Source organism: Pituophis catenifer, unplaced genomic scaffold, assembly GCF_029215685.1.
Source record: "Pituophis catenifer annectens isolate HBS135680 unplaced genomic scaffold, rPitCat1.0.hap2 SCAF_2, whole genome shotgun sequence".
Classification (NCBI taxonomy): Eukaryota; Metazoa; Chordata; class Lepidosauria; order Squamata; family Colubridae; genus Pituophis; species Pituophis catenifer.
In genome coordinates, this window is record NW_027256882.1 from 57,424,244 (window position 1) to 57,451,256 (window position 27,013).

The following is a 27,013-nucleotide window of genomic DNA, read 5'->3' on the forward strand; positions in this document are numbered from 1 at the left end:
AGTCGGCCCACCTTAAAAGTTGCTAACGTTGAGAAACACTACTTTAAAAACGCTCGTCTAAAAGTACTAACATGCGAATGCCTCCCAATTCTCCTTTGCAAGAGAAGCAAGAAAGGGGGGGGGGACCCAACTCCGAGAAGTGAAGGAGCGCTGCCGAGTTTTCAACGCTGAAGCGGTCTCCCGCCTAAGCCGCGGTGACGTCATCCCCGACGGCCCCGCCCTCGCCTCATCTCCACCCGCCTCTTCGAGCGCGCTCCCGAGCCGGCGGGAAGAGGAGAGGCTGAAATCGGTGTGTGCTTGCGAGGAGAGTCGGGAGCGCGCACGGCGACGGCTTAGGCGCCATGTTGGAAGGCTGCTGAGCCCGGCCGCCGGGGAATCGCTTGTTACTTTCCTTCTCTCTCTCTCTCTCTCTCTTTTTCTGTCTCTCTTTTTTTCTCTCTCTCCCTCCTTCCCCCCTCTCTCTTCCTCCCTCTCTCTTCCTCCTCCCTCCCCTCCCTCTCTCTCTCTCCCCGTTGGAGCAGCAGCCGCACCTGAACTCCCTTCGCTTGCGCGGCTGCCTGTTTCCTGCGAGAGCCCCGGGAGGCAGGAGGAGGAAGAGGAGCAGCGGCGGCGGATCATGGATATCGAGAGGCTCCAGGAGGCACTGAAAGGTTTGCGGCTGTGGGGTTGAATTGGGATAGGCGGTAGGGGAGGCTTACCTCGAGGTCGCGGGGGAAGAGGGGAAAGAGAGAGAGACGAGCCCCCGACCTTGGGAGGCGGAAGAGGAGGCCTGGCCCTTAACGTGGCTTGGGAAGGAAATGCAATTCCCTTGGAGAAGAGGGGGGAAAAGTGGCGGTTGGAGGGATCCCACTTCTCCTCCCGCCACAGTCTGGGGCTGCTCTGCTTTGGGGGAACCCTACTTTGGGCTTCCCACAATGTGTGCGGAGGAGGGCAGCACGGGGCCATCGTCACAACACCCCCCCCCTCTCTTCCACCTCCTTCTCTCCCGATTCTCTCGCTTTCCCCTTAAAAGGGCCCTTGGAAGTTCCTTCTTCCAGATTACTTGCACTTTCCCCACCCCCCATACCTGATACTCCGCGTTTCTTCCTAATCCCTATTCCATTTTAAAATCCCACTTCCTGATACTTATCCCTTTCCCTACCCTGCCCCATTCGCTTCCCCACTCCCCACCTCCCAATAAATGATCAAGAGTGTATATGGACTCTCTTTTCTCCTTGATGGCAACTTTGAGCCAGGTATCTTATTCATCAGACTGCTGAAGGAAATCTGAAAAATGAGCTTCCAAATCCAGGTTAAGTTGTCTTCTGAAGTTTTATTTATTTATTTTATTCAATTTGTATCCCGCCCTTCTCCTAGTGGACTCAGGGCGGTGCACAGCCAGAACTAAAACACATACCAATACAACATTTAAATTTTTAAAAAGAATTATATGACTTTGGCCCAAAATTTAAAACATTCAAACTAAAACCCATTGACAATTTAAAAGGCTAAAAAAAAAAGGGGGGGGGGTCATGCCAGCCCTGCTTGATGGAAAAGAAAAGTTTTTAGGGTATCTCGGGGGGGGGGGGCAAATCGTTCCAGAGGGCAGGAGCTGCCACAGAGAAGGCCCTCCCCCTGGGGGTCGCCAGCCGACATTGCCTGGCTGACAGCACCCTGAGGAGTCCTTCTCTGTGGGAGCGTACTGGTCGGTGGGAGGCTATAGGCGGCAGAAGACGGTCCCGCAATACCCAGGTCCTATGGCATGGAGCGCTTTAAAGGTGGTGACCAAGTTCAAACCAAGTTTGAATGATGTGTGGGGTTTTGGGGGAAAAAGAAGTTGCGATTTAGAAAAAACCTGGGGCAGGAGGCGGACAATACAGACTTAATTAATTTTGTCAAACATATATAAAATAACAGATATAAGTATAAACATGATTGTGAATACATGAAAAATACATAAATGGGGATAGTAGGACAGGGATGGTAGGCACCTTGGTGCGCTTATGCACGCCAACATATTCACAACAATTCACAAGGTATGTTTTACATTTTTCTATTTCTCCTCTTCTATTTCTCCTCCCATTTCTACAGATTTTGAAAAAAGAGGGAAGAAGGAAGTCTGTCCAGTATTGGATCAATTTCTTTGTCATGTCGCCAAGACTGGAGAGACAATGTAAGTGATTTTAATTTGACTGATAGTCATATTTGTGTCCTTGAATAAATCCAAAAGATATCCCAGATTAAGAACCAAGAGTTTCCTGTGTTTTACTATTCAAATAACTTTGTTTCAGATTTAAAAGTTGCTGTACTTAATAGTTCGCTTATGAAAGTTGCTGTACTTATTCATAGTATAAATCTTTCAAGAGCTGCCTTTATCTGATCTAAATCTGATTTAAAACAATAAACTTAATGCTTTTCCCCTGCATTTCAGATAATATTTTAATTTTAAAAAAAGCTTTATGTGGCAATCAGTTTTCAGAGTTGAGAATGAACTCAAAGTTCAGATGTTGAGTCAGGCTATTGCTACATTTCGTAGCTGTCTGTGAAAATGTATACTGATGTGATATTGGACAAAGTTTAGATTTGGATTCACTAGTTAGTATGAAATGCTGGTTTTCTTACATAAAGGTAAGAAAAAAGTAAAACAGAAGTTTTATGTAAATTTTGGTAGATAGCATTATATAAATATGTGTCCAACTGAAGTCCAAAGTTTGAGTTGCTGGCCTTTTTAATTATCTTCAATAAGAAAAGCCCATTTTGATCTTCCGGCCTTCCCAGAATAATTTTAATGATTATTTATTCTGATGTAACACCCCATGGAAATGATTATTTTGTAATGGATTCTGTTCAGTCTTCGCAAAATCTTATAGCATACTGTGGAGTGATTTTTATCTTTTTAACTTGGTGCCATACTTACCACATCAGTTTCAAGAACTTGTGACAGACTATGGGTGGCTCCCATTTTATAATATATGGATGATGAAGAATGACAGAGAACCAAAAAACATAGCTTCAGTCTGGCTACTTTGGCTGTAGACTGGGGTGAGGGCAGGAGGTAGCCTGGCTCACAAAACTGCCTATTTTTATGGAGAGGGGGGAATGAATTCGGTTGATCATACAATTTGTGTCAGACATTAGAGAATTATTATTTTTAGAGCTATTTTATTGGTCCATGTATTGTTAAGAAGATGTTAAAATTTTATAAAGCATTTTACAAAATATTAAGCAAGATGCAATGGGGAATCCTTTCAGAAAGGAAGTATGGGATGGAGAGTTTATTTCAGTTTCTCATACTAAGGTTTAAAAGGAAATGGAGAGTAATATGCTAAATGCTTCGTGGAAAATTCAAGTATAGATTTGAACTGAAGAGATAAGAGGTAACACAAATGGGAATGTAGTATATATAAGAGCAGAAGTATGAGAAGACATAGCTATGGCACATTTTGAAGGTAAGGATAGGAAATGTATGCTAGATCCAGGAACAAACAGAAAGTAAGCATGGGGATTTGTTGAGCAGTTCAGAATAATAAGAAAGGTGTGATTCTGGGGGTTCATCTAAGTCAGTCAGGTTTACTATCTGGACTGATGATGAATTTCCAAGGTTTACAATATTGTATTAATGTAATACATTTTTTTTTCTGGTGAATCTGGGATCTTTAGCTTTCCAAATTTATTGTAAGAACTTAAACAATCAAGCTGCACTTATTAAACGTACTAGAGAGGGGAAAGATTTCCAGCAAGAATATGTTTATTCCAGTGAATATTCTTAATATTTTTTGCTTTGTGACATTAAAAAAAAAACCAGTTGTCTTGACATGTTAATGTTCTTTCAGTCAAATTATTTCACTTGGTAATAAGTTATTTGTTTTTTTATATATTAAAAGTAAATCAGTAATTGGCATATAACTACTGTTTACTGGCTGTATTAGCCTAAACATATACTTTTTTGTTCTTGTCAAACTTTTGAATGTGGAATTTGAAAATGTAAGGCCCATGGTTAAGTTATTTCAGTATCCATAGTAGTTTTTGTTGTTATGATTATTGTAATAAATTGTATATTGCTGTTCTGTAGCTTGATTACATAGCGATTACTTAATGAAAAATATTCTTTGGTTTGTTTATCTTAGGACTTATTGATACCTAACTATTTCGGCTTTTGAAGAAACATATCTACTATTTTAATTTTTCTGTCTATAGGCTTTTAGATGAAATTTTAGAAATTTATTTATTTATTTATTTATTTATTTATTTATTTATTTATTTTAATTTGATTTATATGCCGCCCTTCTCCGGAGACTCAGGGTGGCTTACAATGCGTTAAGCAATAGCCTTCATACTTTTGTATATTTATACAAAGTCAGCTTATTGCCCCCACAAACTGGGTCCTCATTTAACCTACCTTAGAAAGGATGGAAGGCTGAGTCAACCTTGAGCCTGGTAAGATTCGAACCTGCAGAAATTGCAGGCAGCTGTGTTAATAACAGGGTGCATTAAACCACTGTACTACCAAGGCTCTTGGTACAGTAGGTAGCTAAACAAATATTAAAAAATAAGCAACATTAATGAAACTTATAAAATCTATATTTGTGTTTTATGTGAATTAATAAGTGTCTCCAAATGAAATTTTAATCTTGTATTTGAAAAAAGTATGTAGAAATGTATTGGACAGGGGAAAATATTTTGAATGCTTAGAAGATAAAAACAATATATGTTAATAATTAAAAGTGATATTTTATAATGGTAAAGGAATGTAGAATATAGAAATTAGCAGTGATTCTTTGTTACAATAATGTAAACAAACTCTTCAGAGGTAGTTCTCTCCTGAATGTTTTCTTCAAATTATTTTTTAAAATATGTGTGCAGTTTTCTTTAAAATGTGTTGGTTCTCTTGCTATGTAGTTCTGGTAGCATGTACAGTGGTACCTTGGTATTCATAATCAGTTGTTTTCTGGGAGGTTCAATGAGTACCAAAAACAATGAGTATTAAACAAAATTTTCCCATAAGGAATAATGTAGTGAATCACAAAGCAGCCAACGCCAACAAGTTCTAGCTTGTATGTCAAGTACCAAAGAAATGCTAAATAGCAGGACAAAATTTTTTGCATCAAAATGTGTTGAGTACCAAATTCAATGAGTTTTAAAGCAGTTAAGTACTAAGGTACCACTGTACTTTTAGCAACAATGTTCATTATTGCCCATGGGCGGAAATATCTGGATGATTTCTTGTTTGAAAAATGGTTTAATAAAATTTGATCAGTAGCCCCACTTCAGAATGTATTGTTTTGCTCTAAATATCAAAGGAGGAAATAATTATTTTAGAGGCAGTATTACATAGTATGGGAAAATTAAAAGGCTTATTGCTGAACTGTTTGATGTAGAATTGGTCTAATTATTTGGCAAATACATAAACTATTCTGCATGTTATTTAATCAGAATCCCTTTATCTGTAAAGATAATTTATAATATCACATTGTAAGTTTTAGCACTAGCAGGGTTCACAAAATTTGCCTCATTGATACATTGTCTTAGTAAATTGAAAAGTGTGTTTGGATTGTGTACCACTTTATGATGATGCTGGATGGTTGTATTGCATAGCATTGTACATAAAAATTTCAATACACATCATGAAGTAGTTAAGGATAAAGCTACTACATTTTTTTTAAAAAAACAAGCTCTTTGTGTAGGAAGCTCTGGAAAATACTATGTAGAAGATTTCACATGTAATCTGAAATAAAATAGGACTCAACCTTCAATTTTATTGGACTACATATCTGTTTAGGAATTATTTGGCTTAAGATACATAATTATCTGTTAATTTGAAAAGACATCTGGAATATGTTGTGGAATTTTTAGTCGATGAATTGGTATGCATTCACAGTAGATGCCTACAGTCCCATTTATTTATTTCTTGGGTTAATCAGTTGGGGAAATATGATTGCGTTTATTGTATACCACTCTGAAATATACAGTAATGTGACTAATAATTTATGTTAAAAATTATTGTTTTCTAAATTGTGTTTCATTCAAGTTTTGAAAGCAGACTTTGAGAGTTATTTATAAAGGCCACTAGCATTATGCATAAAGGACTTATGAATTTAATATTTCAACAGTAATACTAATGTACAGTAATGTACTAACAGAATGTGTTGGCTTTGGGAACAGTTCTAAACACATTCAGACAAGTTTCAGAAAAGATTTAATTGACAATATACTATAATATTAAAATAACAATTCATAATAAACCACAAGAACCACCTCAGATGAGATACATGAAAATTCTGGTATATTCTTGAAGAAGGCTTAACATAGTTTTAAAAATAAAGACCATTCCTTTCTCAAAAGGGGTGAAAATTCCCAATCTTATTACAGACCTCAGTAATATTCTGGCTGAAAGGTAAATAGAACCAATATGCAGGTAATCCTTGATCTATGGCTGGTCACTTAGTGACCATTTAAAATTACAGCAGATCCCCTCAGAAGCTACTTATGACTGGTTTCAAAGTTCCAGTGTCACATTCAAAGTCCCAATAGTCATATGACCAATTTTAGGTGCGTTGCAAAAGTACGCCGCACAACCATTTGACTGCTATTTATGATGGTTTTGTAGGGAGCCAGCATTCACTTCTAATTTTCTAATTGACCCATGGTAAACAATGGGTTTGTTTACGAACTGTGGTATTTGCTTTACAACTACTGCCTTTTATTCACAACCACTGAAAAAATGGGTCCGATCACTTGACCTGCTTTATGACCATAATTGCCATGCTCAATTATGGTCATAAGTTGAGAACTACTTCCAATTATCTTAGATTGGTGCAGGCATTCAAGATTGAGTGGCTTAAATGATTGTAATGAAATGGAGCCACAAGTGATGTTTATTACTAGTTTCTGTTGTGCAATTAAGATGATGTACATGAAATCTTTTTAACCTGCATGAAAAACTAGTTCATTCACATAATTTGTCTTGTATTGAAAGAAAATAGGTGTAACAGAATTAATAATAAACAGATTAATAGCCATCCAATTATTTTATCCAATCATTTATCATTCTTTGCCACCCTTCTTTTTCTTATATTTGTTTTTTAGTTTTTATTTCCGTAGCCGGCACCTATATTCCAGCTTGATTTCTAGTTCCAAAATATCAGTGATGTCTTGTTGATAACACCTTTGGTGGACATTATATGTATTATCATTCAGCAATCTAAAGCAATCGGTATTCTGAAAGTTACTTTAACCAGTTTTGAGCGAAAAATAGTATCTATTGATTTATTTCATTTAATTCAGACCAAGAGCAAGTACGTATTGATGCATTGTGTCCTAGAATTGTGGATGCTGTAATTGCGAGGTTGGTTCTTCTCCATTAACTCAGATTTAATAGAGAATTGTGTACAGTATAGAACACTTCGTTCTTTGCCAAGTACGTTTAGTAACCAATCTTGCAATAAGCAGGATAAGCAATAACTTTTAAACCGATTAATATCAATTTTAAAACATATTATTTGTGAGCTAATTACATTGTTATTTAGAAAGAGTTGCTTCTTCGATCACATTGTTTCTTTCCTGCTGAGTATGCCAGTTTTTAGGTACAGTTTGGATCGGGACACCCTGGGGTTTAATCACAATTGAAAGAAGGCATTGAAGAAATACTTTGTTCACAGATAGTTAACGGTTGTAACAGCATCCATTCACTTTCCTTCCGGTCACATGATCATGATTCAAATGCTTGACAACCAGTTCACAATTACGATGGTTGCAGTGTCTTATTGTCATGTGATCACTATTTGCAACTTTCCCTGAAGGCAAAGTCAATGGAGAAGCCAACAGGAAATCACAAGTTATTCCCAACCCTACTGCTTTTTCTTATGCCTACCTGCAGCACTCCCTCCCCATCTCGTTAACGTTTGTGTGTTAGTCTGCTTTTCTGGGATTCCAGTCTCTTCCCAAGTTGCAATCATATGATGCCCTCACTTAATGACCCACATAGTCCTGAGATCATGGCAGCAACTGAGACTGCCAGGATTGGCATTGCTAAGTGATGCAGTCATGTGACATAGCATTTTATGATCACATCACTTAGCAACAGAAATTCCGGTCCTAATTGCCATTGTAACACAACGACTACCTAAAGCAATAGCACTTAGACTTATATACCGCTTCACAGTGCTTTACAGCCCTCTCTAAGCGGCTTACAGAGTCAGCATATTGCCTCCAACAATCTGGCTCCTCATTTTACTGACCTCGGAAGGTTGGAAGGCTGAGTCAACCTTGAGCTGGTGAGAATCGAACTGCCACCAGTTGGCAGAATCAGCCCACAATATTGCATTCCAGCCACTGTGCCACCACGGCTTATGTAACCAACTTGTAACTAAGGATAAAATTATATATTTTTTTTAACATTTCAACTTGGACGAGCATTCAAGAGAATGTCTTAATTTCTTCCCTCATATAACTCTCTCTCTTAGTTCAGAATGATCACTAAGCTGGATAACTTGTTGGATTAGCTTATAAAGTTGGTTAAATAATATAAATGCACTAGATATAAATGTATTAGAAGAAGATAATGTACAATTTTAAACATCCTATGTTTGCCTGAGAAGTAGTTAAGGAAGTCTTTGCTGAGGCACAATTCTTTCCTTTAATAGATTCCCCTCATGTTTTTTTGGGTGTATATTTGTTTGTATGGGTAAAGCTTTTACTAAAATGAACGGAAGCCTCTTCCGTTAAATTTGTTTATGATAAATCTTCTGAATTGGGCTGTTCACCCACTTAGCTTTATTAGTACATTAGGAGATTAAGGTGGGATCGTATATTTGATTTCCTCAATCACATTGCAGTCTTGGATTAATTCCATTTTTGACATGAAGTATTGACCATGTAGCTCTAGATCGGGAATTCAGATTAAACAGTTGCTTGTATATTGAGGCAGCTGAGTCTACTGAGTGTACATGATACCATATCATAAATTTACACATAAGTGAATACATACTTTTTGCTTACTATCAATAGTACTCATTGATAGTTTATCCATGAATCAATTAATGAACTATACATAACAAAAATCTCCTTGTATAAGGTTGTTTTATTAGTGTGTGACATCCTTTCTCGCTTTTTAAAAGTTGCAAACTGTTGTTACAGTGTCAGACGTACTAATGAGACAAAAGTGTGACTTTTAAAAAGCTTTTCAGGGACTGAGTAAATTATATTCAGTTGAGGTTTCCTAGATCCAAGCTGCTATGCATTGAGCCACTCTTTCTTTAGATTAAAGATATATTGATAACAGTAAATAATTTCCTGTGAATGCAATCTAGCACTCATTTACCAAGTGATAAACCCTGTGAGTTCAGTAAGAAATTGTTCTAGGAAAATATACGTAATTTCCTTTCTTGGTTAGAATGTAAACCAAAGATAAAACTAAATGGTGTATTTTTTCTGCAATATTCCACTGAGGAAGTTAAACTATTAACGCAAATTATTTCATTTTTACCAAGATTGTGATGCAACTTCGTCTGATTCAAATTAGACTGAAAAATACAGGTTGTACGAAAGTAGCACTTCCTGTGACACATGAATATCTAATTGGGGGAAGGTGAATAGAAATTTTGTATTAAATTGTGCAATTTATGTTGAGAACCAACTTTGCAGAAGATATCAATATCCTTTCTTTTCACTTTTATTTTTTAATCACTTACCTAAGCACCGGTTGGAGGTACACTGCTCATTCTAAGAATACTGAACTTTAATATTCTTTATGAGTAATATGAAGAACTTAGAGATACCTTTGAAAAATAAATTTGCTATACAGCTATCTGATCTTGTATGAATAAAACCTCCAGTTGCTAAAGAAACGACTGTACTGTATTCTGTACATTCCTTTGAGAGTCTTGTTGCAGCACGGTTGTGGTGAAGCCATGGTAACACAAGAATAAAAACATCAACAGGCAGAATCAAGTTTTTGTGAAAATAGCCACAAGAAAAATAGTTTTGCAATCAAATGACTAAAACTGGTAAGATCTGTTAGAGCTAATGTAGATAGTGAAATCTGCTAATAGTTTTTTGTTAACTTTTTATCCTGTGTGCCACAGTGTGGCAACTGTGACTTTAACATGGCCACATACATTGAGACCAGTTGCTATTTTTTTGTCTGCCTTACACACTTTCTACAGATTATTCAGGGTTTTTTTTTTCTTGTAGTTTAGTTTTGCTCTATGAGCTTTTTTCAATATTAGTTACAAACATGGACCCACTCTATAGTGTAGTATCATTTGTTGCGCTGCTGAATATCCCATAGAGGATCATTTTAAATGTTTGCATAAAAAGCTGAAATAAGTACAAACATTGCCAGTATATTAACCAAGCATGAATGGCAAATACCAAGAGATATAACTAGATATTTTTTCAAAATTTGGAGAGGATAGAAAGCCATGTCTATCTTCTAGATCAGGAGTGTCAAATTTATGGCAGTGTCATGTGATGTATCAGGACTTTTTTCCCCTTCGCTAAATCGGGGTTGGGTGTGGCCAGCACGTGACGCATCCAGCCCGCGGGCCGTGAGTTTGATACCCCTGTTCTAGATAGAAGTGGTATAAAGTTTTCTGCTTTGAGCAGGAGGTTGGATTAGAAGACCTCCAAGATTCCTTCTAACTGTTGTTCTGTTAGTTTTAAAGAGCCAGGCATCTTTTTACTCTTGGGATTGGAAACATCATTGTATGCATACTTGGCTCAACTTTGTCTCCTTGCATTTCTCATCAGGCTTGGTTATCAAAGAGACAAAGCATGGGTAAGGAAAATTGGAAGGGGAGAGGAAGTATTGATGAGCAGCCATTGTATTGTCTTTTACTTACAAAACGAGACATTATGCAAGTAGCAAAAAGGATCTGTTCCGTTTTTCAATTTTATAGGTTTTATAGCTGTTTAGGGCATGTGTAGGTGATGTCAGTTTAGTGTAGTGGTTAAAGCATCAGGCTAGAAAACTGGGAAATCATGAGTTCTGTTCCGCCTTGGGCACAAAGCCAACTGGGTGCCTTTGAACCAATCATTTTCTCTCAGCCCTAGGAAGGAGACAATAGTAAACTACTTTTGAAAACCTTGCCAAGAAAATAGCAGAGTCTTGTCCAGGCAGTTTCTGAGAATTGGTAAAAGAGGAGGAGAGGAGAGGAGAGGAGAGGAGAGGAGAGGAGAGGAGAGGAGAGGAGAGGAGAGGAGAGAGGTGTAGTCTGGATGTTGCTGAACTGTGACTCCCAATTAGCTTCAGCCAACGTCACCAGTAGTGAAGTATGTTGGAACTTGTAACTTAAGAACTTCTGGTGGACTGTATTTTGCTCTACTTACATAGCTTAAGGCCAGAAAGGGGAATGGCCATCTGCTCCATCAAAGGACAATAGACATCCTTCTTAACACAGTTCATAGCTCTTAGTATGTGATACAGCTCTTAAAAAGAGTTTGTGCCTTTCAACAATGCAGTCTCTCTGTGATTATGTGTAGTAAATTTGTTTCTAAGGAACCAGGTCATAGGTTAATAGTACGACTGGTCGAATGCTCCATTTGTTTTATGAAATACACTTATGTAACAGCTATAATGACCCTTCTTTCTTCCTGTTTCTTGGTAGTTCTTCAACATTCCTCCGAAATGAATAACCTCTAAAATGAATCTTGTTGATGAAACAACTAAATCATTGCTCTCTTCAAACTACCAAAGGGTTAGATTTTAATGTAAGATTTACTTAACATGTACCCCACTGATTTCTGTTGACATTATTAAGTCTGGCTACAAACCAAAATACTTTATTATAAAAATCCAGAATGTATGCTTTATTAATATTACCATTTTGATTAGTATTTCAAAACAGGGAAAAATAAAGTACATTGGAAGCAAATACAGTGGGTATATCAATTTGTGTTAAATTGCTGATATTCACAAAATTGATTATTAATATTAAAGTAGTCTAAATCTTTAATCAAATGTTACATCTGGGACTATATGATCATTAAACTCAATAACTTACAACCTTCCCTGCTTTCCCATTCATTTTCTGAGAAAGCCAGCAGGGAAGGTTCAAAGAGGAGCCTTGGTAGTACAGTGGTCTAAAGCACCCTATTATTAACACCAGCTGCCTGCAATTACTGCAGGTTCGAATCTCACTAGGCTCAAGGTTGACTCAGCCTTCCATCCTTTCTAAGGTAGGTAAATTGAGGACCCAGTTTGTGGGGGCAATAAGCTGACTTTGTATAAATATACAAAAGTATGAAGGCTATTGCTTAGCGCACTGTAAGCCGCCCTGAGTCTCCGGAGAAGGGCGGCATATAAATCAAATTAAAAAAAAAAAATGGTGATCATGAGGTACTACAACTGGTTGTAAGTACAAACTAGTGCCCAGATTTTGATCACATGGCTACAGAAGTGCTTGACAGCCAGAACTCTTGAGGACCAGTCATAACCAGCAATTCAGGGCCATCATAACTTTGAATGGTAACCATACAAAGGGTCATAGGTCAAGGACTACTCACTTTGGTTTTAAAGAACAGCATATTTTGCATTTACTCAGTTTTTTTCCTGCTTTCCTGAAAAATTGAATATGCTAAATTTGCTTTACTGTTTTAATATATGTTTAACACTTTATTTTTAATGTTAAGTATGTATTGTATATTTCTTTTTTTAGGATTCAGTGGTCACAATTCAAAGGATATTTTATTTTCAAACTGGAGAAAGTAATGGATGACTTCAGAACTTCTGCTCCTGAGCCAAGAGGCCCTCCTAACCCTAATGTGGAATATATTCCCTTTGAGGAGATGAAAGAAAGGATTCTGAAAATAGTTACTGGCTTTAATGGGTATGCAGAATTATATCAGTAACTTTGTTATTTAGACTGCTTGATTTGTCATCAAATTCAGGATTCTGTTCTGATCTTCATATTGTATTGATTTTCTGTCATATTTTTGCAACATGAATAATGGGTGTAAATAAATGTTTCTTGGCAAGGTTCTAACTCTTAATGCAAACATTTTGAATTGTACTTTTCTATGAAATTCCCTCACTTGTCTTCTCATAGCTCAGATTATACATGAAGCTATTGCACTCCAAATTCTAGTGGACATGTATCTACAGTTATTTTAAGCTTCTATTTATATCGGATATAGCAGTGTAGATCAGACCCTGGAACCTTTTAGTTGTTCTTTAAAAACTTGGCTTTTCTCCAAGCTGTGGATTAATGGTGTGCCCATTAATAGTTTTCATTGTGATTTTCTTTTCTTTTGTTTCAAACTATAATTATTTTTTAACAGAATTCTTTAAGATTTACATATATCATGTTGACTGCATAACATTGGCTTATGTTAACTGTTTCAGATCATACATCTTGTTTTCTTGGCTATTTGTTTTCCAAACCTGTTTAAATTTCAAAATATATATACAAAAAAGCAAAGAAAAAAGAATTTAAAAAAGGAAGCGACAAGAAAAAACCAAAATGGGGCAGTTCAGATAAGAAGGGAGAAAAGTTTTTTTTTTCAATTTCCAACTTTCTTTCATACAAGAATTGACTAGTTGCTTGTAGTTAACTCTGCAAGCTGCTTTTTAAATTAGACAGGATGTTTTGCATTACTTGAAATCATACTTAAAATGTATACTCTAATCTTGTTTAGAATTGCAATTGGAATAATGAATAATTTAATTTTGGAAGTGCAACAAGGGAAATATTGTGATGTGGTGATTTTCAACCTGTGGTCTACGGAGCCCTGAGGGGCTGCAATGTCATAGGCGGTCCGTGAAGGCTTGAAGAAATGTTACGATTTAAATCTTGAGTTAAGTCTTGATGGTCCATGACACGGGTGTCAAACTTGCCGTGTCACGTTGCCATCACGTGACATTTCACAACGCTTTTCCCATTCGCGGAGCTCGGGTAGGCGTCGCCTGTGCATGACGATTCCGGCCCATGGGCCGCCAGTTTGACACCCCTGGTCCATGGCCACAAAACATATTGTGGTCTGTGGTGAAGAAAAGGTTGAGAACTACTGTTGTAATGAATTTCCAAAGTGGGTTCCTGAGAAAGGGATTTATTAGGAAATTAATTTAAGAAACCAAAACTTTATTCTTATCAGAATAAAACTTTGACTTCTTGATTCCTTAATAGTTTGCAGAATCAGAATTTCTTCCAATCAGTGAATGATCATAACCCAAGAACTACTTCTGTTAATTCAGAACATGTAAGGAACTAATCTGTATAGAAATTATATGTATGTATGTTACATATTTACAGTTTTCTCTTCCAGAGAGCAGAATCTGTCTGTTATATTATTTGGCAGGGATAGAGTTTATATTTATGAACAATTGACACTTGGTGAAGATGTTTTAAGCACTGAAACACTATGAAGAATTTTTTAAATGTTGAGTAGATAAGAGGCCTCTGCTGAACTGAACAAGAGTATGAATAAGGAGGCTGTTTAAAATGGAAAGTTATTTTTGTTTAATCAACATTTAAACTCACATAGTTCTGACATTTGCAGTATGCAGCCTATCATGATGCTTTCAAGTCATCAAACTGCCTACTCTGCTCTATTATTAGTATATTAATCATTCACTGAAAATAGCTATAGTTGATGTCCTAATTTTTAAATAGATGAGGATTCATTTACATTTGAAAAAGAAGCAGTTATTTTATAGTATTGTATGAAAGCATATTTTCAATGAGTAAGTTTGTATCGCTTCCTATGAAGGAATTCAGAATCCTTTATAGCTGAGTGTATCTCTCAGCACACATATCTGAATACCTGAAAGCAAGAGATTCTTCACTTGGTCCACCCCTTATTAATTTTTTGTACCATCCAATGAATGATAATAATTAAGTGAATGTTTAGGGACTCTTTAGCCCTCAGGACACTTTGGAGGCAACACATATTTCTGTGATCTTGCAGCTCCACCTACTGTTTGTTTAATATAATACAGTGTTAGAGATAATAAATGAACAAGTGGTACATGTACGGTTATAGTTTTAAAAATGTACCAACTGAACAGGTTTATTCATTCTCTCAATATGCATTCAAAGTGAAAATTAGCTTGTTTCAATTTGTTTCAGTATCCCATTTACTATTCAGCGACTTTGTGAGCTGCTAACGGATCCTAGGCGGAATTACACAGGAATAGACAAATTTCTCAGAGGAGTAGAAAAGGTAATAGTGAATTGTTCTTGTTCTTGAACTAAAATTGTAGCTTTTGAAATTTGTTTAATCTTTTTAGCAGATTTAATAGAATTAACAGAATTTTGTTTTTTTAATTAAATTTTGCAATTGTTAAATAGTATAAACAGCAATTCTACTTCAATTATATTTCAATATTGTCTTCAATTGTTGCTTAATGAGTTTATATTTTTATTTATTGTATTTTGATTTGCATTTATTTGACTTTCTGATGAAACACATGCCAACCATTCCCATGTACACAGTACTGTAGGAGATTGATCTGGCATGATTTTATTTATTTATTCATTGATTGATTTGATTTCTATAGCTGCCCATCTCAACAAGGGTGGCGTATATTATAAACAAAAAATATTAAAATGATTCAAAATAAATATATAGCACTAAGTTAAAAGATTCTTATGGATGTTAATGCAATTAATCAGGAAAGGGGACTCTGACCATATTTAGGGGTCCAGGCCCTGGCACATAACCAAGTCTTCATGGCTTTGTGGAGCAGCCAATAGGGTCAGGGTCATCCTAATATTTGAAAGGAGAATATTCCAGAGTGCAGAGGCTACGGCAGAGAAGTCATGTCTCATGGTTCCATTGGCTGACAGGACCTGCAACATGTCCCACCAACTAGTAGAAACAAACAACTGGGAGAAGATGGCCTTTAGATAACCTGGCCCTTAAGCCATGAAATGCTTCAAAAGAAATAACCAGCATCTTGAATTGCATCTAGAATCATACTGGCAATCGATGCAGCTCACGCAACAGTGATGCTGTCAGGTGTTGAATACCCGACACCCATTACTGCCTATGCAACTGCATTCTGCAGTTGAACTGTCCAAACACTTTTCAGTGGTAACTTCACATAGACTGCATTGCAGTAGTCCAGGCAAGAAGTCACAAGGGGAAGACAGAGTGTGAGGAAAAACGATTCAGGAACGGGTGCAACTGGTATATCCAACCCTAAGCTGTACAAAGGCTCTTCTGGCTATGACTTCCATCTGATCTTCTAACATAAGCCATGAGTCCACGAGGATCCCCATATGGCATACCAGGTCGATCTGGAGCTGTGCCACCACATCCAGGACCAATGGAAAACCTTGTCACCTGGAGCCCTAAATACTCAAAGTCACTTTGTCTTGCTTGGATTTAGTCGAAGGCAACTGCAAGCCATCCAGACCATTATAGCCTCCAGGCAGTGAGATAGGATGTCCATGGCATTGTTCAGGCAGCCCAGGGTGGAGTTATAAATCTGGGTATCATTAGTATATTGATAATAGCTCACCCCAAACTGTTAAATCACCTTCCCTCAGCAGCCAGATGTAGATGTTGAGTAGGACAGGAGAAAGAACTTGAGCCCTGGGGGTTCCTTACAGACTAGGACCATAGGCTGGATCACCCCCCACCCCCACCACCTGGATCTTTCCTCCTCCCTCAATCAACATAGACTCGAACTGACTCTGGAGGAAGGAGGAGGACCAGTGCAACACAGTGCTGCCCACCCCTAATTCCAAAAGCCAGGTCACAAAGAATGAAAATGGTCATACTACCCCGTCCCACTACCCCATCAATTAGGAAAGACTAGGCAGGCTGAAAAAGAAGTCTTTGAAAATAAATGGAGGAAGACAAATGTGCATGTGCATGCATTGGAGTTAGTGTTGACCCCGCCTGGACTTGGCAGTTTTCTTGGCAAGAGTTTTTCGGAAGTAATTTTCTATTGCCTCCTTCCTTTGGGTTCATAATAAATAACTGATCCAGGCCACCCAGCTGGTTTCATTCCTAAGGCAGGACTAGAATCCCTGGTCTTCTGGTGTCTACCTCATGCCTTAACCACACTACATAAAATTGGTTCTCAGAGGAAGACAATGCCATGCCAGAGATAAGGTTCAGATTGACTGGGAATCGAGAGGTAACATTGCATCAGTCTGGGAGACAGAAGTCTATGTCTTATGACAGTGATGGCTAAACTTTTTGCTGTCGTGCCAAAAGCGGGGGGAGTGCGGGGGGGTCATGTGCACGTGTGCCAATACCCATAATTCAATGCACCCCGCACATGCATGCACGATCCCCCCGCTTTTGGCACATGATGGCACTGTGGGCCCAGTAGGCCCATTTTTCATTTTTCTCCAAGAAAGCCTGGGGAGGGTGAAAACAGCCTTCCCCACCCTCCCGGAGGCTGGAAACAGCCCGTTTGCCGACTTCTGGTGGGCCCGGAAGCCCGAAAATCAGATGCGCGCACCAGAGCTGAGCTAGGGCAACGCTTGCGTGCCCACCAATATGGCTCATGTGCCACAGGTTCGCCATCACGGTCTTATGATGTAGGCAAAGAGCTTGAGAAGCTGGTGAATCCGATGCTAATAAGAACCAACCAAACAGGACATCATGTTGACTTGTAAAATTTGCTTTTAGTTTTTCCATGAGTCTTGATGTTTTCTTTTTTTCCTATTTTACAGAATGTTATGGTTGTCAGCTGTGTATATCCTTCTTCAGAGTGAGTATGACCTTTGTTACCTTTATTTAAAAAGTTGAGGCTGCTTCATTGTCGAAATTGCAATGCATTTGTTATTGATGGGGTACTTGGCTTTGAGGGGAGCAGCATTAGACAATTTTCTGTTAACAGGTAGTCTGGGGTCAGCTTTATTTATTAGGAAATGGAATAGCAACAAATCAGCCTTTTTTTTAATGGTGGGAAGAGCATATACATACTTGCTTTTGGTGATTGCTTTTTTGCGTTAGGGTATGGTTGATTGTTTTTTTTTTTTTATATTGGACTTATGAGAGAGAAGGTTTGCAGAGACGGCAGATGTTGCAGCCTGTCTGATCTGCACTGGGCTACTTTCGTGGAAAGACATTTAACCCTCAACGTTTGCTTATAAACCAACACAGCTTGGGCTATTAGCTGTGGAAAGAGAGAGTTATGCTAGGCATCTGTTCTTGCTTTGTCTCCCATAGTGTTATCAAGAGTAGGAACTGTGTTGAGACTGCCTTGGGTATGTGCCAGTTTCCGACAGCTGGTACACAGGTGTTTTGTTTTGGAGGTATTGGAGGCTTTGCTGGGAGGTTGTGGTGGCAGAGGTGCTGCATTTGGCAGCAGTGCTGGTTTTTCAGTGGCCAGCAGCGAGGTGTATGGCTGAAAAGGAGCTGCTGCAGGCTAGAACTGGACTCTCGCTGGTAGGCTGCAGCACTGGATCACCAGACAGCAGCATTGTTCGGCATGTGTTGCTGAGGACTCGTGACAGCATGGCGCCCCGAGAAGGAGCGGTTTGATTCAGACGTAATATTCTGGATGACAGGAGGCCTCTTGTGTGATTTTTGGCTGTTGTGTGGTAGGGGGCTAGCAGAGAACTTTCCCCTCAGTACTGCTGTCAATCCGTTTGGCAGACATCTCATCTTCCTTCTCACCTGTGCTGGAAAAAGAGTCCTGGATGAAGTGGATTATTAGTTGCATTTCAGGCCCGGATATGGGACTGAGACGGTATCGGTTATAGTGTTACGGAATCACATGATCATGATTTGCAACTTTTTAACCACTTTCTGGTTTTAAAAAAAAAACCATTCAGGTTTGCTTAATGACTGTGTGATCTGCTTAATGACCATAACAAAAAATGTCAAAAAAAATGGGTTCAGTCATTTCTGGGATTTCCTGTCCCAGTTGAGATCCTAAGCCAAGGGCTATCTGTATAAAATCTGGGATCTTTCATCTATAATATAAGACATACTTTGTTTCAATGTAAATTGACAAGGAATTTGTAGAGAGCTAATAAATGAAAAGAGTTTATAGGCAGTCTTTTTCTAGTGACTATAATCAGAATTAGCAATTCTGACATTAAGCAAAGCAGTCACTGAGTGAAACCGTGACTGCTTTATGATCTTATTTCAGGCCTGCAAAAGTTGCAAATGCAAGGATTACTCACGTAATTACTTTTTCATCACTATTGCAATTCTGAACAGTCGCTATATGTGGCAGTCACTGAACAAGGATTACCTATGTATTATCCATGGTCTTTAATTGAATATTTCAGGAAGGGAAGGCGGAACTAGAGGCAAGAAAGTATATTAGATGGTAAAAAATTAAAGATTTTTTCTCCAGTACACAGTTGTGTTTTTTTATAATTGAATAGTTTTTCAGTACTGTTGGGAAAAAATAAACATAGCAGGTTCTCTTTAATAATTTATTAGAATTATACAACTTTTAGGGGGTGGAAAACAGAATCAAAGCTTCTAGGAATCTGGAGGTGTTTGTTGTTAGCCAAAACATTTTTTTTTTAAAAAACCTATATATTGCAGAAATCTCAAAACACGTTTATTTCTTATAGGAAAAATAATTCCAACAGTTTAAACAGGATGAATGGTGTAATGTTTCCAGGAAACTCACCGGGTTATTCAGACAGGTAAGAAAGAGTAGTTAAAATGATCACATTCTAAGAAGATAAGATGATGGATTAGTATTTAATTTCCAATGTTTGTTTTTTAAAACACTTGGATATTTAACTATAATTCAAAATCTTTGATTCAGGTCATTTCTTGTTCTAAAATTATAGTTTATTTGGGAGATCAGATGCTTTTCCAAAGATATATATAAAGTAGATTATCTAAGTTATATTTTATTATACTAATGTTATACCGTACTTTGATTATATGACAGTATTTTGTATTATCGAATAGTTTTTCAGTACTGTTGGGGGGAAATGATACAACTTTCATTATTAAATAATGGCGGGAGTCCATTTATAATAAGAATAAATTGATATATATTTTGGGATCCAAGAGAAATTTGACTTTCCAAATTTGACTAATTAAACATTTTCTTTGCAGATCTAATATAAATGGTCCTGGGACACCCCGGCCTGTAACTCGACCAAAAGTTTCCTTGTCACCTCCTATGACTACAAATGGTTTACCAGACAGTTCCGAAAGTAAGGAGCTGGGCCTCCTGCAAACTGAAGAGAAAATTAACAGGTTTGTAAGAGAAATGTATCTTCAAACACACTGGTTAGACTCTGAGATTAACATTTTATTTTTTAATCCCATTTTCCCTTGGAAGTCTTATGTTTTATTTCTATCAAAATATGCCATATTTAGAAAAAGCACAGAAAGTTCCTCAATCTGAAACCATTTCTTCAGTGGCTGTCCAATGTGAACAGTGGCACTGAACCAAGGGATTTACAACCTGTAAACCACGAGATTTACAATCTTAGATCCGAAGTTACGGCTGTTGAAGTACCTGGTGGTTGCATGATCCAAATTTGGGTAATTGGCAGCCCACCAGCACTTATGACCCCAGGTGCGCTTCAACCCCAGCACCGTTGTTCAAAGCCGCAGTTCCCCTGTGCTTACACTTTCCTCCAGCTACTGATGAGGCGTGCTTGGCCTGCTCACAACAAGCCTTTTTCTCGATGGCCATTCGCATCATTCTCCAAGTCATGCATGCCATTTAAGCTTCAAACAACACACTCCAGTCTTTCAATGCTTTGGAAAGTCTTCAGAAAGCTTTTGAGGAATTTTGAAGCACCATGGGGAAGAGGTGTGCCCTCCCTTCTTCAAATAGCAGGCCCATTCTCACGAAGAAGACCTCAGAAGTTTTCCGAAAGCTTTCCGAAGCATTGCGAAAGTGGAGTGTACTACTTGTAATTATGCACACAATTTTGGAGAACAGCAACTTTGTAAGAAGGCCTGGCACGGCCAGCACCTGTCTTATAGATACAGTAGTTGTCAGGCTGGGCACATCTCAGCAGTGGAAGGAAAACTGAAAAGATCAGCCGGGCACAACAGGGCCTGTGGAACACAGAGTGATCAAGATTTCCTGGGATGCAGTGGTTTTGTGTCACGCTACTGGCCAGGCTGGGTCGACTGTGGGTGTGACTTTGCTGTGGCTCGGGGGCTTCTTTCTGGGCAAGAAACTCCCTGAGCTGCAGTGTATTACTTTCCTGGCCTACCTGTGCTCATTCCACATTGCCCCCCCCCAAACCTTAATGATTCACTCATTTAGAGTTATAACAGTAACCAGGAGCACCAGAATTACAGTTGCTAAGCAATAAAGTCACACGATGACTTGCTTTATGACTGCATCACTTAGCAATGGAAATTCCAATCCTAATTGTGGTTGTGAGTCAAGGACGATCTGTATTTTTTGCTAACGCTTGAAAAACAATGTTCTCCAAAATGAAAATAAGCACAACCTCTTTTCAGGCAGATTTCATGTGGGCATGAACTATTCCTTTCTTATTTTAAAAGACTTAATGCTTAAGTACTCACCATATTAGGAAACTGTAGGATGTGTATATAAATAATGTATCTCAGAGTACCTCAGTTGTTGATCTTTAAAATTATTTAGATCATAATCTGTTGTGGGAAATTAAATGTCAATGACATTTTAAAAACTTTTTTTTTCCAACTGAGGGAATTTGTTCTGTCTATGGAATTGAGAAGTAACAGTTGGTTATACATCCCCTTGCGTTCTTAAAAATTCAGTAGGGATTTGACAGGCTGCAAAGGGGAGAAAGGGGGAAATTTTATTGCGCAAGCAAAAAAATCTGTTTGTACCAATACTGAATTGTATCCATTGATTATAAAGAACCAGATTTCCTGTACATTATGAATATCATTTTGCTTAAAACAAGATTTTATTTTATTTTAAACAAGATTTCCCAGTTGAATTGAAATGGTGATGCTGGCACAATTGGCTTGTATCAAAACTTTTGTTTTTTTTATTCTGTGCATCATTGCAAAAATAATTTGCAAGAATAGTTGGTGTATATCAAAACATTTAATAAAGTTATATTTAGACAAAGCGGTAGAAGTTACCCAAATAAATAGGATTGATTCCTTAAGATGCAATATCCCTGCTTTATCTCTTCATATGAAAATATGGTCCTTTGTGTTTCCATTATTTTTCTGTCTTTTAGTGAATCGCCAGCATCTGAGCCTGAAAGAGTCCAAAACTGTCCTGTAAAAAATAAACACCCAGGAGAAGATCCATCAGAAATGGAAGGCTATGAAGTAAAAAGACTTAAATTTGACAAAGAGGAGGAAGCTGAAGAAACCTCCAACCAGACTGGTTCCCATGAAGCTTGCTCAGCAATGGTAGAAGAGACTGAGACAAGTTCTGCATCACAGGATAAAGAAAAAGAAGCTATTGGAGAGAGACAACATTGTAAAGAAGACGTTGAGGAGGAGGAAGAAGGTATATACTATTTCAGTAGAAAATGTATTCTCTGAATATGTGTTTAAAACATGGGTTAAATTTACATTTATCATTTATTTTGAATTCCATGAGTTGAAATCAGACTTAATCATAAATAATAATTTAGTTGTGTCCCATTCATTTCTATATAGAATAAGATCTGCATCCAACCCAATTTTGTTTGAAGTAATGCTAGTTTGTTTGAAGTATCCTAGTTACGAGAATGAGAAAGACCTGGGAGTGGTCTTTCTAATAAGTTTCTATGAACATACTATGTTTTGATAGTACAGTGAAATTGTGTGGATTGTGTATTAAATTCAGACTGAACTCCAATTGTTTCTGTCAATGGTCAGATTTGAATGTGTGTTGTATTTTGTAAATCAGCATTGCAAATAGTTGATTTTTTGTGCAGTGACATTTCCACAAACTTTAATTCATAAAAGGTCACTAAAACTGACTTTTAATCTTCTGCCTTCGTGCCAGTGTAACTGCAACATTTAGCAAATTGTGGAGTCCTTGGTGCTTTCTGGGTTTGGTTATTTTCTTGCAGATGTTTATTACTCAGCTAGATAACATCAGTGCTAGTAGGGAATGAGGTTTCTTCTCATTTCATATACGTATATAAGTACACATATATAGTTATATACTTGTCCTATCAGTGTTGGTGGGGTTTGGTTTGTCACAATAAAAAACAACCAATTAGAGAACACATGAAATTATCATCAACATCTTCAAATGTACAAAATTCACTAAAGGAAGAAGAAAACAACATGCTACCCTTTCTGGATATGCTGGCAAATTAGAAACATAAGCCTAACGTAAAACCATCCACGCCAACCAAGTGCTCCACTGTGAAAGTAACAACACAACCTCTCATAAGAGAAGGTCTGTAAGCACACTATGTAGATGAGCACAAACAGCATCCCTGAACATCAGAAAAAGGAAACCGATCATCTATACATCTTCCAACAAGATATCCATGCAACTTCATCAAGTTGCGGTTAGTTGTAATAAACGAACCAAACTTCATCAAAAAGTGCCTGACAACTCCATCCAATATAGCACAACCAATACAAGCTGTGAAACGATTAACACTGCCATACATCAGAAACATCTGAGAAACCACCAACAGTCTATTACAACCACATGGCATCGTAGCCCACAAACTAACTAAGGCCCTCCAGAATGTCCTAAGTAAACCAAAAGGCCCAGCAACCCTAGAAATAAAAACAGGACTCCTCTACAACATACAAGCGTAAGGACCTCAGTAGCCACTATGTAGGACAAATAGGCAGAAGACTAGCAGATCGCATTCATGAACACCAGCTAGCAGTCAAGAAACATTATAAAAGCTCCTTAATTTCACATCACATGGGCAGACTTAACCAGTTTCAACTGGGCAACTGTGACCATTCTAAATCAAGCCAAGTCGAAAAATGTCACAGAATTCCTGGATGGCATTCAGACAAATCAGCCATCAACAAGCACATAACATCGACATATCATTCAAAACAGACAACCAAAAAGGAAAGAAAAAGACCCAGACATCTCATCAGCAATCAACATCCAGAATAGCAGAGATTAACATCAAGAGTAACATTAGACCAACAATCGGGAAGTAAAAAAATCAAGGAACTGCCAAACAAGCTATCAGAGACTAGTCCAATCAAGGAACCACCAAGACCACCCCCACCAACATTGACAGGACAAGACACCAGTATATAAAATGAGAGAATACCCCACTCTCTGTTAGAACCGATGATGTTGCCTAGTTTGGTAATGAAATGTCTGCCAAAAAAAAAAAAACCCTCAGACAATACCAAGGTTTGCACAGTTCAACCTGGAGCTACAAATAATGTGTGGGATCAGAATTGGTCTCCTTAAACTGGAGATTGTTACATTGGTTAGTTGAACTATCTCATGTCATTGATCTTGTAATATTAAAGCATAGGAAATTAACAACGGTTTGGTTTAGTGTTACATCGTCATGGGGAGAATAGGATGTTCTTGTTGGAGCAGCAGAATATAATGATCCATTTCTGGCTGCCAAGATTCTAATATTTTGCTTATTACTCAAAATGAGAAATTTAAATACACAGAGAACTATGTCTTGTGACTACCACATGCAATCCCCTGCAATCTCTAATTGATATTGTACTTTCCCATACAAATAAAGGCTCCCTCAAGATGATCTTAACTCTTTCTGGCTGCATCATGCAGTTTTCTTGGTAGTATTACAGGATTGGTTTGCCATTGCTGCCTTACAGGATTCCCCTCTCCTTCAATTTTCCAATCTAGGCAATAGACTTGGAGTTCCCAAGGGTTCTCTTTATTCAAGAACTAACCAAAGCTTATAGCATCTTTTAAGTTCCCAACTAAGCAAAGTCAGCTAAATGCTGCCACCTGCTGAGGCATAAAGCACAAGAGGGGATGTATTTTCATGATTGTTACCTGTATAAACTTATAATGTTGCTTTGTTTTAAACATCCATATAACAGATTCTAACTTTATTCCAGAATCTCTCATGATGTCAAGAGAAGTGTTTCCAGAAAGAAAAGTTCTAGACAAAGACAGTGCCTCCTTAATTGAGAAAGAAGATGTTTCTGAGGAGAATAATCAAATGGGAGAATCTGACCAGACTCAAGCAATGAAAGACTCATCTTCTCCAAATAGTGAGAACAGTGAATCTTTTAGTAGCAAAGCTGACAGCAGTGACCAAGAAGAATTGGGCTCAAACGTTAGTGAAAATCCTGAAATTGCATCAGAGACCCCAGTGGAAAACAGCGATGAAGCCACAGAAGCTGCAGATGAACCTATGGAACAAGACTAATAATTTTAATACACTTAGAGGCAGTATTTTCCACAAGGCTCTGGTTTTACACTGTATAAATAATTTTATGTAATAAAAGTGGACTTAGTTTTCCAAGAGAAGCAGGCTGTAAATTGAACTTCTCAGTGCGTTAAATCCTGAAGGACTTGTACTTGTTACTGTGAAATATTGGCTCCTTCAGGTCCTGCTTGCCACTGAAATTTCAGTATGGTCAAATCTGGTCTGTGTATAGTTTTTTATTATTTAGAATTAAAATTTTTAAACTGGAAGGCAGTTCTAATTCTGACAATTTTTTGGAGATTCTTCATTTAATTACTTCTCTCTTTTTCCTTTAATTCCCCTGAATGCTGTAGCAGTTAATTTTTGGTTTGGTTTTTAACACTTCAATTTCATATTGGTTTACAGATTTTCATTTGACTACATTTTGTGCTTGAAAAAGCTACATATTGGCATATAATAAATACTTGATAATATACAAATCTAAAGAAAATCTATGTTTGCACTTTAGATGCATTTTCTGTTCCAGACAGAAGCAACCAAGTTCTTTCATACAAGAAAACATTTTTACCCCCAAATAAACCAAATAAAATTAGGCCCATCTGATAGCCTAAAAGATCCAAATGTTGTTGAAAGTACCAGGTCAAATACATTCCAAGAGTTCTGTTCTAACAACACTTTTTGTACATTTCTGAGGTGCCTGGAAGATAGGTTTCCATTTTACTGTTGAAAAACTGTGTTGAGAACAGATTTCAAAATAATATCTTCAGCTTTTTTTTTTGTAGCAGGAATGTTTGCAAACCTGACAAGATAGTTTCTGTGAACTGAGGAAATTTCTGACATTACATAATGGTTTTATAGTAGGAGATCAGACTGATATGAAATGCTGCAGCATTGCATGTCTTAGTTATGTATCAGAATTGAATGGCTACCATTTGTACATTATTTTGAAAGTGAACTAAATATTTTTGAACATGCCACTTTGACAGCCAGTGTTAACACTTCCTTTCCAAAACCAGCTGAAAGCACAATTACTGCTTTAAATATGTCACATTATATTTTTCAGACATCGGTGTGCAAAGACACTCAAAATATAACCTCCCAGTCACATTTACTGGCTGCCAAATTTATACCTGTTTCTTCAACTGTACCTTTTTGATATTTAGAATTTTTAAATTTCTGTAAAGTAGATTTTTGTAGATTGTAAAGAGTGCTCACTGCCATTGTGAAACGGTATATAATTGTATAATTTGTGTGTAAACTGGATGCTTGGGCTTTCAATACAGTATTCATATAAAGCAATAAATATTAATGTCATAAAATGTTTGAGTACATTTTAATCAAAACATAATGGGACTCCCTTTGTTGGCAGAGAAGACACATACCGTGGAGTACAAAAATAATCACCAAAGTGCATGCTAACAATTGTACTGCATGGTGGGTTTCATTCTGGAGAACTGGGTTTTGAATTCAATGTATTCCAAAATAACTTGAATGAATTTGCAAAACTGCTATCAGGTTAAAAGTTGAAAAGGTGTTGCTTGGGAAAAATATCTAGTGCCCTTCTACATACTTACAAGTGAAAAATCAATTTATGTTCAGTTACTTTCTCTTGGCAAGAGAAGGGGGTTGAATATGTACTGTAAGCATTAAAGAGGGATTTACTCAAACCAAAACAGGAATTGTAAAACATGTCCCAAAACACAAATCTATAAGATATACTTTTTTCTCCTTGCTTTTTTTAAGGAATACTTTGCAAATGAGAACAAAATTTAAGTTTAGAGACTTCTGAAATTTTCTTTAGAATGTTTGTGAAAATACTGTTAATAAATTATTATTTAATCATC

General features: G+C 37.4%; 1 protein-coding gene across 2 annotated transcripts; it reads left to right on the forward strand.

The window, feature by feature from the left end:
* The first annotated feature begins 336 nt into the window (after positions 1–336).
* PPP4R2 (protein phosphatase 4 regulatory subunit 2) lies at positions 337–27,013 on the forward strand. 2 transcript variants are annotated; one of them, XM_070936859.1, is made up of 9 exons: positions 337–650; positions 2,071–2,152; positions 12,636–12,806; positions 15,045–15,138; positions 17,610–17,647; positions 19,473–19,547; positions 19,972–20,115; positions 22,062–22,339; positions 24,856–27,013. In XM_070936859.1, exons 1-9 carry the CDS (start codon positions 617–619, stop codon positions 25,167–25,169), a joined length of 1,230 nt encoding a protein of 409 aa, XP_070792960.1. In that variant the 5' UTR covers positions 337–616; the 3' UTR covers positions 25,170–27,013. The 2 variants fall into 2 exon arrangements, with proteins under 2 accessions (XP_070792960.1, XP_070792961.1); XM_070936860.1 differs by lacking the exons at positions 337–650; positions 2,071–2,152 and adding an exon at positions 11,599–11,688.

What these genes read in the sequence shown, in the direction of transcription:
- PPP4R2 (XM_070936859.1), top strand. Translation starts at nt 617, where the DNA reads ATGGATATCGAGAGGCTCCAGGAGGCACTGAAAG. An exon ending in GCCAAGACTGGAGAGACAAT is followed by an intron (nt 2,153 to 12,635) that starts GTAAGTGATTTT and finishes TTCTTTTTTTAG; the next exon opens with GATTCAGTGGTCACAATTCA. An exon ending in ATAGTTACTGGCTTTAATGG is followed by an intron (nt 12,807 to 15,044) that starts GTATGCAGAATT and finishes AATTTGTTTCAG; the next exon opens with TATCCCATTTACTATTCAGC.